Genomic DNA, 17,500 nt, shown 5'->3' on the forward strand with positions numbered 1-17,500 from the left:
TAAAGCTGCAGCACGTCGTTGCAGAAGGAGGCTAAGATCATCCCGATGGCACACAGCACGCCGCCCATCATCATGATGGGCCTGCAGCCGTACGTGTTCACCAGGATGCTGCTGATGGGACCTGGAGGAGCGGGAAAAACACACAAAAAAAAACCCAGTCAGCCCAAACATGCAGCAGGTTTACAGCGGTCAGGAGCAACACAAGCACTTAATGATTTAATCTGGTTAGTGCTGCAGCCTCTAATAATAGCAGGAAGTGGACTGTTGAAAGTGCCGCACTCCCATCATCTTGTTTGTGTCGCGTCAAAGTCGTTTAGGAGCTGACCTCAGGCTCCACAGCAACTTATGAGTGCAAAGGATAAGTAGAAGTGAGATAAGTTAGAAAGGATTTGCATGTAAATGTGTTTTTACTCCAGGCAGTATAACAGAAACAGGGATCCTATAGGTGCAGAATGACAATGCAGCAGCAAACCACCGATGCGTGTCTGCATTTCAGTCCTTTAAAGCGGTGGTTCTCAACGTGGGGTCCGGGGACCACTAGGGGGTCCCTGAGGGGGTTCCAGGGGGTCCCCAGCAAATTGATCTATTGTTAAACTTCACCATTATTTCATTTACAAGAAGTTAACACAATTAGAGAATGTAGAAGAATGACTATTTAGATTTTTTAGATTCACTGTTATCTCTCTACCTACAGTACAGATATTCAGTACAGTATTCTCAGATTTGGTTTCAGGAGACAAAATCTCACCAAATGGGGGTCCGTGACTCTAATGTGGACTAAATTAGGGGTCCTTGATATGAAAACGATTGAGAATCACTGCTTTAAAGGTTCATTAAATCTGATTTTTACAGTCCAAGGGTTGTTGATAGAAACCAATGACTCAGCGATTACTTGGCCAGCTGCTGAGATTTCTGGCTTTTCAAAAATCTCTTTCCGGCCCGAACAGAAACTCTCCACCCACTGGCATTTCCCACGGCTCAAAGATGGAGGACGGCGCTACAAGCGAGCGACATCAAAACACATTTCATTCTCAAGCCAAAAGAAGCAAATGACAAAGCAATATTACTATTCCAGTGTTTTGCATGGTGATATATTACCTCTTCTGCATCTTCCTCTAATTACCTAGCTTTCATCTCTAGCATGAAAATGTGAGTTTTATGTTTCTGAGCCACAGGCCGGTCGATGCTGCTGCAGTTCCTCCGTCAGCCACAGGGGGCGACGGGTCATGAATTACTTCATGCCTCTTTAACTCTAAACCACTCTGCTCCCCTTCCCTAAACACAGGCTGTTAATCAGCTGCAACAAACAAATCAATCAGTTCAGCCGGGAGCCGGACTCACACACAGTGACACACAACATGCAGCTGGGCATCTGCTGTGATCAAAATTCAATGTTGTCAAGATGTTAGAGCCATGGGGAGGAAGAGCAGGAAAGGTAATATGGACACAAATACAAATAAATCCAGCTAGTAGCAATGCATGATGGGTATTTTACAGTCCAATATCTTTATGATCAGATCTCAAAAATAACATTCAAATGATAACTGTGACTGAGGTGAAGGTGTTTCTCTGTCAATATGAATGGCCTGTATGGATCAGCATACACACTACCAGTCAATAGTTTGGACACACATGCATTTGGATTTATTTTTTATTATTTTCCACATTTTAAATAACAAAAAAAAAAAAAAAAGTGTTAAACGAATCAAAACTATCTTATATTTTAGATTCTTTGCCTTGATGGAAAGGTAAAAGGCTTTGGGGGGTTTGTTAAGGGGTTTGTTATTGCTTAATAAGCATTAACTAACCCTTAATTAACAGGTAACTAATGTGTAATGTACTAATGGTGTTCATGTTAACTAAGGTATTAATCTATACATTATTTAATAGTTTATAATGATGACTATTAACTAATGTATAAATTATGTATAAATTAGTAAATTACTCATTAGTTAACTGTTAATTAAGGGTTAGTTAATGCTTATTAAGCATTAACTAACCCTTAACTTAGTGACCCTTATTGTAAAGTGTTACCGGCTTTGGAAAGAAATTCATACAGAGGATCAACTTCACTATTTATATTTGTCTAAGAAACTAATTTCAAGCATTTAAGCAGAAGACTGTAGATCAGAACGGATTAAAGAGAATGAAACAGAACATTCAGTCAGGTGGGTCCAGACTATTGGCTGCCAGTGTTTGTGTTGTTAGTTATTAATGTAAATGAATGCAGCTTATTCACACATAATCTAATATGCTGCTCTGGTGGGTGAGGCTGTTTTGAATTTGAGGTTGTTGATGATTGATGATTAACTGAAGTGTTGGAATCTACAGCTGATATTATGTATTACTTCCCGTTTCATTGTTTACATCATTACATTTAAGGTATATGGGAGCATTTTGATCGGTTTTTATATCTGGACAGAAACAAACCCCCCCCGATGAATAATGGAGTAATGTGCCAGGGAGCCGGCTCCTCTGTCGTCACTGAATTGTAACTATGGGAGGTGTGAACTGAACAGGGAAAGAGAGAAGTAATGAAGGATGTACTTTTTTGAAATAATGCTCTCATTACCAAGCGGGAGATGTATCGTGTTTCAGCCGAGGAGTCGTCCGACTTAATTTGCTCCGCATGAATCTTTTTTTTTTTTCCTCCCCCCCCTCCCCCCCCGACCTTGAGGAAAGTTCCCCCTCATTTGCATCCGCAGCGCTGCTCGGTATTCTCCGGGGCTCGGCGGGACGCGGCCCGGCCGGGGGGGAGGGGGGTAGGGGGGTAGGGGGGGGGCCCGGAGCCGCCACTTTTACCTCCCTGAAAAAGGCTTATCATCCCTGCCAGACACAGCGTGGACTCCATTACTCAGTGGACAAAACCCCAAACTAAATATAACCGCCTAGATTCCAGAAGGGAGTGACACATATAGAAATGTGTGTGACTTTTTTTTTTTTTTTTTTCTTCCTCTTCTTCACGGCCCTTTAATGTGTGCAGCAGTGAGCAGGCTGCTGAGCCACAGCTGATGATGTGGGACGCTGCCTGTCCATCACACTTCAGACAGGATGAAGTCGACCAAAATGGAAGCGCACAACTTCTACAAGCTGTCAGGAGACATGAGGACACGGGGACGGGGTTTTCCTGAAGTGACTGAAACATTACACAGTTATCTACAGGGAGGAGATGGAGGGTAAACCCACTTTATTTTTGGAATAGAGTTGACCCACGTTTTTAGGTTTGCATGAATCTGGAGGTAAATGAGGTAAATTCACATTAATAGCAAGTAGCATGGAACGTATGCAAGTCACATGAGGACAGGGTCTTTAAAGTGAAAAAAGAAAAAAACATAATTAAAGTGGTAATCCAAAAGATCCATTTTTTTTGTTATTTCTGTGACATTTTTGGTGCTAAGTGGTTGTTGCCGTGGTGTTTTAGCACTCAATTTTGTGTTTAGGTCATTTTAGCTTGTTAGCTAGCTGACTAGTATCATGTTAGCTTGTTGTCAACACATCTGATTTGCCCAGTAGCTTTTGTAATGCAGCTAGTAGCTTTTAGCTATAGTGTGTCAACATTAACATCAGCTGCTCTGTTAAATTAGCTTGCTGGCTAGTTAGCTAGCTAACAAAGCCAAAAAACAACTGTTTGCCAACAGTTAGGTCATTATTTTTCTCCAAAATGGATATCCAGTTTAGGAATCAAACTCTTCAATTATTGTATTTTATCATTTTAAAGCCGGTTGTTCAAATAGATGAAATTCAGAGTTCAAGTGATAATCCTCTAGATTTGTGTGTTTTTATTTGGTCTCCATCTCCTTCAACTCCTTTGTCCCTCAGCCTCACTGTGGTGTTTCTGCACTGCACTGACATCACCTGTCAATCAAACAGTGTGGGCGGAGCTTGGATTGCACTGGTGCATTTTGTTTTATTTTTATGTGTATATATGTGTGTGTGTGTGTATATATATATATACACGTTTGTGCATATGTGTATGTATGTATATTTATATATATACTGTATATGTTTTTCTCTCTATTATTGTATGACTTGTGTTGCTGTTTGTTAAATGTTATATGTATCAATTCATAAAAGCTTTGTCAATAATCTGCATGTGAGCCCCAGGAAGCAGCAGCTAATGATCATCAGTGTTTCTGTGGTCGTGTGCTCAGGCCTGGCCGGGTGACAGAGAACGCATGGCGGCCGCCGCTCTGCCGGGTTTCACTCCGCCTCGCCCAAGGTCAGCTCCGCCTCGCCCAAGGTCAGCTCTCCCTCTGTCTCTCCCTCTGGATTAGAGACATTGATCCACACTGACACACAGCCTGCTGCTTAACGCGTCATCACAGAGCGCCCCACACACACACACACACACACACACACACACACACACACACACACACACACACACACACAGCCGAGGGAAGGGCCTTTGTATCCGTATGATGTAACGGTGTGAAGGATTGCTGAAACCTGCCTGTCCTCTTTTTTTTTTCTTTTTTTTTTCTCAATGGCTCCTTTCAGCTGAAGTAAATTCCTCATTCATTTTCTCTACAGACATTTCAGTAAATCCTGAGATATAAAAAGTTCAGAGCTTTGAACCAAACCAGCCAGGCAGCAGTTTAGTCATGAGCTTCTAACAATAGACTCAGAGAAAAATAGATTTATGAGGAAAGAAAACAAAGGCAGAGTTACAAGACTGTGTACAAAACAAATTATTTTAAGAGGGAATGAACTACTCATCCCATACAGCACTGTGTGAGTGATGTCAATTCACTTTCCCTCATTTTAAACAGTGATACTAAATATTGCAATATTCATAATAATATAATAATAATACTACAATAGAGAATACAATAGAGAATTTCCTCAAGGGGATCAATAAAGTGCTATCTTATCTTATCTTATCTTACTGATGTGCAATGACTTTCTTCTCCTCGTCCCAAACAAAAAGACATAGTGTCTCTACTTTGGAGTGGGTGACGTTTCTATGGTAACAGCAGTGTCTCTTGATTGGTGGGAGCTCTCTAAAGCTTGTGGGTAGTGAAGTGTTTCACCTGGAAATCAGGAATAAAACTAAGTTGAAATCAAACTGGTGTAAGTCGACTTTACACCGTTAAAACATTATGGTGAATAATCAAGAATAAGTGGCAATTAATTTGATCACCATCTCTATCTTACACTATTAGATCACTATATAGATTTTTATTACTAACTAATTTTGTCTTTTTTTTGTGCTTTTTGTTATTGTCTCAGTGTCTCAGATTGTGATGTATTGGTTTTCCTTTCTGTCAAATAATAATAAAAAAAAATACTCATGGTGGTCAAACTGAACACTAAGTTTGTTTTCTTAGTAGAGCTGCAACGATTAATCGATTAGTTGTCAACTATTAAATTAATCGCCAACTATTTTGATAATCGATTAATCGGTTTGAGTAATTTTTTTAAGAAAAATAAGTCAAAATTCTCTGATTCCAGCTTCTTAAATGTGAATATTTTCTGGTTTCTTTCCTCCTCTATGACAGTAAACTGAATATCTTTGGGTTGTGGACAAAACAAGACATTTGAGGACGTCATCTTGGGCTTTGGGAAACACTGATCCACATTTTTCACCATTTTCTGACATTTTATAGACCGAACAACTAATCGATTAATCGAGAAAATAATCGCCAATGAAAATAATAATAATTCTTAGTTCCTGAAAAGTTGACATTTGTGAGGTTTAAGGTTTTTACCCCACAGCAGTCAGAAAGACTCAGTTGTATATTAAAGCAAAAAAACATATTGCATGTAAAGATCGATGCTCTCCTTTGGATTAACTGGGTAAATATTTGTGCACGTCTGATGCTGTTTCAGTGGAACATGCTGCTCATACCCAGGAAGCCTGACAGTAACCACACACACACTCTCACACACACACACACACACACACACACACACACACAGCAGCTTATGTGAGGAATCAGAAAGGTGTTACACATTCAAACGGTGGCAGTGTCCTCGGCCTCAGAGACACAGAGACAGGGACAGACAGCAGCTGCTTAATGAATCTCTGATGAGGCTTCGTTTCCTCCGGCTCAGATCGATACGAACGAGCGAGTGACGAGATTCCTCCGCTAAGTAAAGTGTGTTATCGACGGCTCCGATAAAGACATGAAGAGACAGACTGGCTGATTGATTGATTGATTGATTGATTGATTGAATTTCTTCGATAATCTTAAAAACAAGTACATGAGTAGGATTCAGCCAGAAAAATATCTTCATGTAGAGTTTAAAGTTCCCACATCATGTAAAGCAGGACTCCCCTCTCCTCTGTGGTGATAAAGGAGTTGGATGGTCTATCTAAACATGGTGAAAGTATCAAAACTAAATCCACACAATCCATATTAGTGCAGCGAGCCTCTAAACGAGCCGTTTGGACTTCCGTAACTTTGTGATGTCACAAAGGTTCGCTCATTAGCATTTTTGTAAGAAATAATAGACTAACAAAGTGTTTTTTTCAAAGCGGTTGAGCGGTTGTCGTCGTTTATTACCGGAGAGTTTTCCCTACCTGTAGCCGCCGGGCCGCGGCGTCTCACGTTTCACTCTGGAAACGGTTAGCCGATCGGAAACAGAGGGGTCGTTAATATTAATGAGCCTTAAAGACATGGCGACAGAAACGGCCTGTTCTTGGTAAGGCTCAGAGAGATGCTGGAAGATGAACGTGGAGAAATGGATTGAGAGTGTTTTTGGTTCATGACACCACACACACAGCTTTGAATGGACAGAAAGACACAAAATAAAACTCTGGAGAGTGGAGGAGATGGAGCTTTAAACCAAAACCAACATATACACCCCTCCCGCCCCAATCTGCATCATTAAATTTGAAATTTAGTTGGGATTTACTTAAATGTCCCTGCAGTTCTATTGAGATGGGAGAGCCAAGCCTACGGTTTTTAATAAAGTTTCCGTGTTCGTATTCTTTGTGTAAACTGCAATGGACAGGACAGTAAAGCACTGTGCAGCCTGCTGAGGAGCAGGAGAGTCCATGAGGACGGCAGCAGGTCGGAGCGGTGGACAGATGGCAGGCCGGGCTCTGCAGGACCGGGCTCTGCAGGATCCTGACTGAGGACTACAGCAGCAGGCCATCACAGCAATATGGAGCAGAAAATATCCTGAACGAACCACAACCCGCCTGGTTCAGTTCAGAGCCGGAGAGCAGCGGCATGTAAACACCCACCGCTAACACTGTTTACATTTATTTCATAGGATGGAAGATTTGTTTTTTGACAGTGTGTGAGAGTGAAACACGAGCTTCAAGTCTATTTTGAAACTGTATTTGAGTTATTTAGACACACTTTCATGTAAAATTTTAGTCCTATCTCTGTTTGTTTTCTAGTTGTATCTGTGTATCTCTTGTATGACCTTTTATTCCTATTTTCACTTTTTTTTTTTTTTTTCAAATTTATTTTATTTAATTGTGGTACTTTTACATCACTGTCTCTTTGGGTTTAATTGTGTGTAAAGAACTTTGTAATAATTGTTTTTAGAAAAGTGCTATACAAATAAAGTTATTATTATCATCATCATCATCATCATCATCATCATCATCATCATCATTATCATCATTATTATTATTATTATTATGGTAACACTTTACAATAAGGGTACATTAATTAAGGGTTAGTTAATGCTTAATAAGCATTAACTAACCCTTAATTGACAGTTAACTAATGTGTCTGTAATCATTTACTAATGGTGTTCATGTTAACTAAGATATTAATTTATACATTATTTAATAGTTTATAAAGATGACTATTAAATAATGTAGTTAGTTAACTGTTAATTAAGGGTTAGTTAATGCTTATTAAGCATTAACTAACCCTAAATTAATGTACCCTTATTGTAAAGTGTTACCATTATTATTATTATTATTATTATTATTATTTAATCTTTGTCCGTCTCATTTGTGGGTGCTTACAATAAAACACTCATTTTCAGTTTAACTCCACCTTGTGTCTCTTCACCTCCAGCCTTAGAGATGATCAGTATTTTGGGTTCCACAGGATCTACAGGCAAACAGATCATTTCCCACAACCAATGTGTAGATTATATTCCTGAACCTGATAAGAGTCGAGTCATATCTGGTTCAGAGCTTAGCGTGTCAGTGAAACCACAGATCATGGTTGTTTTGTGGAGGCTCAGCAGGTTAAGCTGTGCATCGTGTTCTGGTGATGATGTTGTGGTTTCAAATCCAGGTCTCGACCCGCGTCACATGACCCGCGTCACATGACCCGCTTCCCTCCGCTTCCTGGCATTCTCCGCCGCATCCTTTCCAAATACAGCAGAAATGAAATAGGACACAGACTGCACAGTGAACTGACCGTTGACTCAGCAACTTTTCCATGTCAGCTGGTGGGAGAGACAAAGTGTGACTCACGAGGATCTGCTTACATGTTTTTTTCTATTTCTCTGTCTCTGTCTTTTGTATGAAGCAACACAGAGAAAAATAATCCTTAAAAATGACAACATGTATAACAGATGAAATCCTGATGAGCTCCTATATGGAGTCAAAGCGGAGGTGTAGTCCAAAGCTAACGTGGCTAACGTGATTTTCCATTGACCGAAAAGTATTCTGTCTTCTGAAACTATACAAAAAGCAATGAATGGTGTTGAGATTCTCCTCTCTCTCTCTACGCAGCATAAGATTTTAGACGATGTGCACGTTTCTGTTATTTTAGGGCATAGAAACTTCCAGAAAAGACTTTGTAATGATGGAGAACTACAACGTACAATGAGCCAACTGTTGACAGCCCTGCTATGGTACGACTCAGGTGGAGTATGGAGGAACGCTAACGGAAAATAATCTGTTTGCTACCTGTGGATCCTTTTCCAAGGCTGGAGCTCTTAGCAGGGAAGTAGAGGAGAGACGCCAGGTGGTAGTTAAACTGAAAATGGGCGTTTTATTGTATAAGCAAATAAAAATGAGACAAGAACAGATTACAAACTCTCAGTGGCTCTTGGGGAAGATAAGAAAACAAGGTTACTTATAAAAACTCCCAATAGTTTTCACCTGTTGAGATGCAGTTTGGACTTCACTAAAGTCTAATTGAGGCTCATGATAGGAGTTCAAGACATTTTTTCACTGTAGCTGTGAAGCTGCAGCTAGCTACAGCTAGCTAGCTACTGTAGCTTGTTCCCTTTGCGGCAGATGGAACATTCCAGCTAGATAAAAGGCTGCTGAGTAGTGTAGTTCGGTAACAGATTTTGTTGTTCATGTAAATAAAACTGACTGGCTTTATTTACAAATTCAGAAAACAGAATTTAAATTCAGTCGTCTGCTGGAACAAATCTCATCACTTTCAATCTAAGTCATTTACACAAACACAAGATCTCAAGTCAAGACTTTAGAAACCTTTTCAAGTCATCAGAGTACAAGTCAGAGTCAAGTCCCAAGTCACCAGAACCCAAGTCAAGTCCAGTCTCAAGCAATTAAAACTGTGACTCGAGTCCATGTCATGTGTCTTGAGTCCCCACCTCTGTTAAGACTTGATTAAACAGATTAACATGGCAGCCATATTTGATTCATATCATTCTCGTGGTGGGAAGCTCTACCCTGAAGACGGCAAAGAGATCAACCAAAAAACCTAAAACTCGAAGCATCGCTCACCTCCGGCGTACATGACCGCGAGCATGATGGAGGAGATCCAGGCCACCTGACTGTACGAGGCGCCGAAGATCTTCTGGATGTCCTTGAAGAAGACGGTGATGGCCTTGGGGAAGGCGTAGGAGAAACCGATGGAGATGAAGGCTCCGAGCACCACGGCCCACCCCCACCCCCCGTCTGGGGGGGTCACGGCGGGGGGAGCGGCGGCGGGCGGCGGCATCACGGGCCCGGGTCAACGCTCGCTGCTCACTGTGACAACAAGAAAAACAAGGAAGAGAAGAAGTCAGTACGGAAGAATGAATAAAAACACAGAAGCAAAACACACGAGGACGTTTTAGGTAGACATGATTCTGGAGGTAAATGAGGTCAATTCACATTAATAGCAACTAACATCAAACATATGTAAGTCATATGAGGACAGGGCCTTTTAAAGGGGAAAAAAACAAAGTGGTAATCTGCAAGATCCAGGTTTTCTTCTTGTTTTGGTGACATTTTTAGTGTTAAGTGGTCATTACTGTGGTGTTTTGGCACTCAACTTTATGTTTAGTTTAATGTTTGTTAGCTAGCTGACTAGCATCAGGTTAGCTAACTATCACCGACTTGTTATAAACACATCTCATTTGCCCAGTACCTTTTGTTATGAATGTTGCTATAGCTTGTAGCTAGTTGTGGTAACTAGTTGTGTGTTAACATTAACATTAGCTGCTTTGCCTAATTACAGGCTAGCTAGCTAATAAAGCCAAAAACCAACTATTTGCCATCAGTAGAGATTTTCTCCAAAGTGGATAGTTTGGGAATCAAAGTTAAGTGATAAAGTGAAAGTGATAATCTGTAAGATTCTTGTGTTTTTATTCAGTCTCCATCTTTGTTGCTCCGCCTCATCACTGTGGTGTTTCTGCTCTGCTCTTCCCACAGATCACCTGTCAATCAGTGTGGGCGGAGCTTGGGTTTTCTGTCTATGCAGTTTGTGTTTCTGTAGGTGGAGCTCTTTATTTGGTCTGTTGCTCATGCTAACTACCCAGCTCTTCTTCTTCTGTTTATTCCAAAACAAACCGGAAACATAAAACGAATCACTTCCAGAGGATTTTTCCCAGGAAAGAGCTACCAGACACCAGCTGTTTACAACAGACAATGGAAAAAGATTTATGAACTGGATATAGATTTGCTGAGTTAAGGAAATCATAGATAGAGAATGGCAAAACAGCCATTTTTTTTTTATAGACAAATATCACAGATTATTACTTTAATTTACAGATACTCAACCGCAGAGACTGACACTACATTAGTAAATCAAATCACCGGTTGCGACTCATATTGACAGTATATACAGCTTTGTGGATACTATAACATCCAAATGAGGTCATTTCATTTCCACTCACAGCTGCCAGTAAAGCGACACGTGAAGAAGAAGAAGGACATGCCAACAGAGCCGTGTCCTGGAGGAGGCATGAGCAAACACACACGCACACACACACACACGAAACTCATTATCCTTGTTAGAGGGCACACACACACACACACACACTCACTCGACCTGAGAGACCAGACTGGCCCCGCCCACTGTTCACCTTGGACAACCCCCCCACCCTCTACACACACACACACACACACACACACACACACACACACACACTCCCCTCAGGCAGTAAAGTAATGGAAACAGGGCGGAGGCTGCAGACAGAAGCGTAGTGGCAGTTTTAAATCAGGCGCTGCTGTTTACAAAGCAAACACACCCTGATTGTGTGAGAAAACTGACAACACCAATTGTGAAGCCACACTTTACTGGCTTAATGACATGGAGGAACACACACACACACACACACACACACACACACACACACACACACACACACACACAGGTAGTAGAGCAGAAGGGCAGCTGCTGTGTTTCAGCTCTGCCTAATCTCATTATTTTCACCTTCCTAATCAGCCACAGGTAATTTCGCAGCTCTTTTTTTAATAAGCTTACGGTTCATATTCTGATGTTTACAGTGGGTTTGGGAGGCGGCGGCGTCGGGCTCAGGTGGATTTCGCGGGGAAACAAACAAAACAGCGGCGGCTCATGTCGGCGTCACAGCGGCACGAGTCAGCGCTTATTCGGGGGTGAAATTAGCAAAAGGAAAACACAGCCGTCCAATAGAAATATCTGCCTGGAGTCGACAGAGACGGCCATGAAGACAGACCACAGATAGAGAGACTGAAACCCAACTTTAAAGCTCCATATCCTCCACAGTCCAGAGTTTTATTTTGTGTCTTTCTGTCCATTCAAAGCTGTGTGTGTGGTGTCATGAACCAAAAACACTCTCAATCCATTTCTCCACGTTCATTTTCCAGCATCTCTCTGATCCTTACCAAGAACAGGCCGTTTCTGTCGCCATGTCTTTAAGGCTCATTAATATTAACGACCCCTCCGTTCCAATCTGCTAACAGAGGGATCGCGGCCCGGCGGCTACAGGTAGGGAAAACTCTCCGGTAATAAACGATGACAACCGCTCAACCGCTTTGAAAAAAACACTTTGTTAGTCTATTATTTCTTACAAAAATGATAATGAGCGAACCTTTGTGACATCACAAAGTTACAGAAGTCCAAACGGCTCGTTTAGAGGCTCGCTGCACTAATATGGATTGTGTGGATTTAGTTTTGATACTTTCACCATGTTTAGATAGACCATCCAACTCCTTTATCACCACAGAGGAGAGGGGAGTCCTGTTTTACATGATATGGGATCTTTAAGTCAGATTTAAGCATAAGGATTGTTACTGGAGGACTAACAGTTTGTTTCTCTAAACACTCGCTCTCTCTCTCTCTCTGTTCTTCAGGCTCAAACCAAAGATTTGCCATCTTGTATGAAACATGGATGTATTAAACTAGATATTTAAACTTCCCACTCAGACAGTTAGGCCGACTCGTTGCCATAGCAACAAAGTTCTTAACTCAAGCTTAGCCAGGGGGGGAGGGGCTACCTTTCCTACTTCAAAATAAGTCAGTCCTAATTCACTACGAAACCAAACCCCTTAATTTTACCCCTGAAGTGTCCTTAATTTCTCATTACATAAACATTAATTATCCATCAAAAATAACAGCTTTAAAACAGTAAGGTTAGTATCATGTCTTTTGTGCAGGCTTACAGGTTATGAATGAGTTATTAATGGAAAGCTCCAGTCTCCTTGAATCTTATATTACTCCTTTGCTCTGCTCCATTACAGCCGTCAGCCATCGAGGGAAAGATTCCTTCTGACTTGCTTGCTGACCCGCTCCCCCCCCACCGGTCAGACTACTGGCCCATCACACAGTCTGGATCAACTCAACAGCTTTGTGTGGTCAGCATGTTTATGGGGAGCCTGGAGTTAACTGATGCCTTATCTTATTATTGCCGATCCTGTTCTCCTTTAGAGTCTAGTACAACCCCCGTAAAAACCCTGTAAAAACCAAACACCCTGATGGATCTACTTTTATTTTTAAATAGGGCTGAACAATGAATCAAAATTTGATTGAAATCACAGTATGGCTCACTGCAATTTTCAAATCACAAGAGCCGCAATATTTGTTATTGTTTGACATTGTTTGACATGTATGGAGGTGTTTTATATTTGTTCTTTCGCTCTCACTATGTTATTGCTCTTGTTTGTTATATTTGTAGTGTCTTGTAAGTCCATGTGGGCCGGGCACCTTTTGGTGCATGACACTTTGAAAAATAAATTACTTACTTACTGTTAAAGGTGAAATGTGTCAAAATAGCATTTTAAAGTAAATATTGTGGTGCTGCAGAGATGTCCTGGCCTACACATCATATTCTACAGACTTAAGAAAACATCTTTGTTTGGTACAGATCCCCGCAAAAATCACACCATAATCGTTTTAATACATTTTTCAATGAAAATGAGAATAATGATGTAAAAATGATCATTCCCTCTAATATCGCAAATCATATCGCAATTGCAACATCAGTCAAAATAATCGCAATTAGATATTTTTTCAAAATCGTTCAGCACTATTTTTTTTTTTACTAATTTTAGTGTAAACCAAGAACACAAATGCAAAATGAGGACAGACCAGTTACTGCTTTGCTTTGTTGTCTTCCAGCAGGATCTGATGCTGAATCTGTTCACCAACGTGTTCAATGTCAGTTTCCATTCAAATGAACTGGAAGTAAAAATCTGAACGCTACAAACTGGTCCAGCTGCATCTGATCTGGGCGAGTAGATTATATTCTGCTTTTCATAGTATTTCATGTTAAAACTAAGTGGAATGTTGCTCTACAGTCAGTTTATGGCCCCGGGTTCAAACATCCTCTCTGCTTTAGTTTCCCCTGAGCGTCACAGTGGATCCCTCCGGGCTCCAGGGGGCGCTGCTCTGTGCCGACCTCTGACCTCTGAGAGAAGAGGACGTGCCCCATGGGAAACCAGCAAATGTCACCTCAGGTTACCGCTCAGGTCAGCTCAGCTCAGCTCAGGTCAGGTCAGCTCAGGTCGGTGAGCGCTGTGTGATGTCAGTGAACCACTACAGTTTAGAGCAGCGAGCTAAACTGGAGAACAGGAAAGCTCTACAAGGGAATAAGAGGCTTTAAATAAAAAAACCATGACAACCAGCTACCGTCATCAATAAATGATGTTTCTCTGTCTTTCCTCGTCCTCCCTCTGTCCGGATCGGGTTGCAGCGCTGCAGAGCCTCATACATATTCATCCCGACTGTCAACAGGAAGCCGTTAACGAAATGAGTCACCGCAGCGCCAGGAAGCGTATTCACCATGGTTTTTTTTTAGAAAATGGAAATAAAATAGTTTTTTCTGGAGGTTGAAGGTTGAGGACAAAAAGTGGAGAAATGTTTTTTTTACCTGATGAACACTAAACATTGTATCTGAAACGAGCAAGTTTATTTCAGAATATTACTTTAAATATATCCTGCCAATTCATCTATCTTTAACTTTTTCAGATAAACTCAGATGGATACAGATAGACTCTACTGTACTTTATGTAAACATAATGAGGAAACCAACAGTCACCTCTTTTGATTGTGAAAAAACTCAGTCAAGCCTTGGATCTCTAATTTAACGCTGTCAAAAATATTTATTTATTTAATGTTTTGTTTTGTAATTTGTTTTTATGAAAATTCAGCTGATACTGGTCTTGAATGGGTGATAAACTTGATTTTGGTAGATTTTTCTTTATCCACAAACAGAAATGTTCTACATATACCCATTCATCTCTTGTACTTTCTTTCTTGTATTTTTTTTTTTTACTTCTAGTCTTTTTTTCTTTCTACAACTGAAATCTCTACTCAAATCTCTCTCTTTGTTACAAGATAAAAAAGCAAAAGTGATTACATTATGGTTTTATTTTTCCTGTAAACTCCAGTTGACTGATTGTATCTCTACTTTTTTGTTGTTTGCTTATTGCATTGTTGCATTTTTTTTGTTCACTTTTAATATGTACATATATTTATTATTATTGCTTTTTATTTCTTGTTTGTCTGCTCTTGATTTACATATTATTTATAGTCAAGTCTAGTCAAATGTTTGTTACTTCTATCTATATATCTATTCTTTTTTGTATTTGTGTTCTCTATTATTACCTCCACCAAGGAGGTTATGTTTTCGGTGCCGTTTGTTTGTTTGTTTGTTTGTTTGTTTGTTTGTTTGTTTGTTTGTTTGTTTGTCAGCAGGATTACGGAAAAACTACTGGGCCGATTTTCATGAAACTTTGTGGAAGGGTGTATCATGGGCCAAGGAAGAACCCGTTACATTTTGGAGCGGATCCGGATCCGACTCACGAAATTTGCATATCATAGCAGACTGGACTATTGTCCTTGGCGGAGGTCTGCGCTCTCCGAGTGCCCTTCTAGTTTTGTATTAAAGCGATATTACTTATGATCATATCCTTCATCTGACTGTTTGTACTATATTTTGTTAATAATAATAAAAAATAAATAAGTCACCCAACCCGAAATATAAATAAGGAGTTTCGTTACAAATGGGACGTCAACCATTTGAAAACACTGACTTTGACAAAACAATGAATGAAAGTACAAATGACTATTGAATAGTATTAAAATTATGAAACAAAACTTCAAATGTATTATATAATATTTAACCAACATTTAGGACAACATGCATTCAGTTTACTGTTTTTATTTGTCAGACAATAAAAAGATTTCATTCAAATGAGTTTCCTACAGATTACAGGAGGCAGCGGAAGAGTTATGATGAATCATTTTACTCTAAACTCTTGTCAGGCGTTTTTTGTGTGAATGCTACAAACACATTTCTAACTGTAACACTAAAATTGGTCCAGTGTATGATAATATAATCCTCTGTGCATATTCCACATATTGCCCCTTTAATCAAAGTTAGAGATTATGTCCTTTTTTTCTCTCCAGAGATCCATACTGCGGCTGTAATCCGTGTTAATCAGATTAGCGGCTGTGGCTGTCCGCAGCTCTCCATGCAGATAGATATCGGTTTTGATTGATTGAACGTGACGACAAAACAGACGAGCCTCACAAACTCACAAACTCACAAACTCACAAACTCACAAACTCACAACTCACAAGCAGCTTAGAGGCTGAAGGGTCTGAACACCGAGTCTGGATCCACTGCAGAGGAGCAGAAAAACTAAAACTTTCAGACTCGAAGTAGAAGTTTTATCTGACGATTTATGTGCTTATGAAACCCTTCAGATGTTTTTATGTATTGTATCACACAACGCTTAACAAGAGTATAATAAAAGTGAAATAGTTCATCATAAGGCAAGGCAAACTTTATTTATAGAGCATATTTCATACACAAGCAAATTCAATGTGCTTCGTATAAATACAAAAAATACATAATTTATCAGGTGAAATGACGTTATCAACTCATAAAATGACATTAGAAAGAAGAAAGAAAGAAAGAAAAGAAAAGATAGGTCAGTAAGGATATTAATAAAACATATAAATAAAGAAATAAACAAATAAATACTAAAAATAATAACTCCTGTTACATCCACAGATAACTCCAGTGCCTCCTGTAATATGTAGGAAACTCATTTGAATGAAATCTTTTTAGTGTCTGACAAATAAAGAGTTAAAAAAATACTATGCATGTTTCACTAATATTGGTTGAAAATTACATAATAAATCTGAAGGGTTTTGTTTCACTTCAATATTATTCAATAGTCGTTTGTACTTTCATTAATCATTTTGTCAACTGATGTTTTGGAATGAAACTTATTTGGCCTTTATTTCCTGGGTTGGGTGACTTATTTATTCTTACTTTATACTACTATTAACAAAATCTAGTACAAACAGTCGGTGTTCAGCTATAACAACAGCTTCTCCTTGTTAGGAAAGCCCAGATCCTCATCATGTGCTGTGTGTGTGTGTGTGTGTGTGTGTGTGTGTGTGTGTGTGTGTGTGTGTGCCCTTCATCTGACACTACAGCAGCAGAGCAGCTGACAGCAGAGAGGCTGTGTCCTCTGTCGACCAATCACACGGCAGTACCGCCGCTCGCCCTCGCTGTAGTAAGAGTGAGTAACAGAGGTGTGGACAAGTCAAGTCCAAGTCATTAATATCAAGTCTCAAGTCTAAATGTAGAACAGCAAGTCAAGTCAGAACAAATCAAGAGTCCAGTATCAATTTAATATCTTAAAGAAAACTAAATATCTAGGACTTTTCAATGCAATATGGTTTTAATAGGATAAAAACTTGGTAAGAGCATCATGAGTTTGATTTCTATAATCAGTTTCAACTTCAATAAATTCAATCATTCCATACAAATTCAGAAAACAGAATTTAAATTCAGTCGTCTGCTGGAACAAATCTCATCACTTTCAATCTAAGTCATTTACACAAACACAAGATCTCAAGTCAAGACTTTAGAAACTTTTCAAGTCACCAGAGTA

At 39.8% G+C, this 17,500-nt stretch overlaps 1 protein-coding gene across 1 annotated transcript in view; it reads right to left on the minus strand.

Annotated features, from left to right (window-relative positions):
- Positions 1-6: 6 nt before the first annotated feature.
- The window catches only part of LOC139667296 (monocarboxylate transporter 2-like), a gene marked incomplete at its 3' end in the record, with an annotated part of 27,660 nt that continues 10,166 nt past the window's right edge, over positions 7-17,500 (minus strand). Inside the window, exons 2-3 of the mRNA XM_071546745.1 lie at positions 9,626-9,871; positions 7-121 (exon numbers count right to left, since the gene is read on the minus strand). Of these exons, the coding sequence (XP_071402846.1) occupies positions 7-121; positions 9,626-9,842 (332 nt within the window). The remainder of the gene's footprint in view (positions 122-9,625; positions 9,872-17,500) is intronic.

Source organism: Centroberyx affinis, unplaced genomic scaffold (assembly GCF_046629955.1).
Source record: "Centroberyx affinis isolate AG114_WGS23_722 - 3 ecotype Tasmania unplaced genomic scaffold, CSIRO-AGI_Caff_v1 ptg005431l_1, whole genome shotgun sequence".
In the NCBI taxonomy this organism is placed as follows: Eukaryota; Metazoa; Chordata; class Actinopteri; order Beryciformes; family Berycidae; genus Centroberyx; species Centroberyx affinis.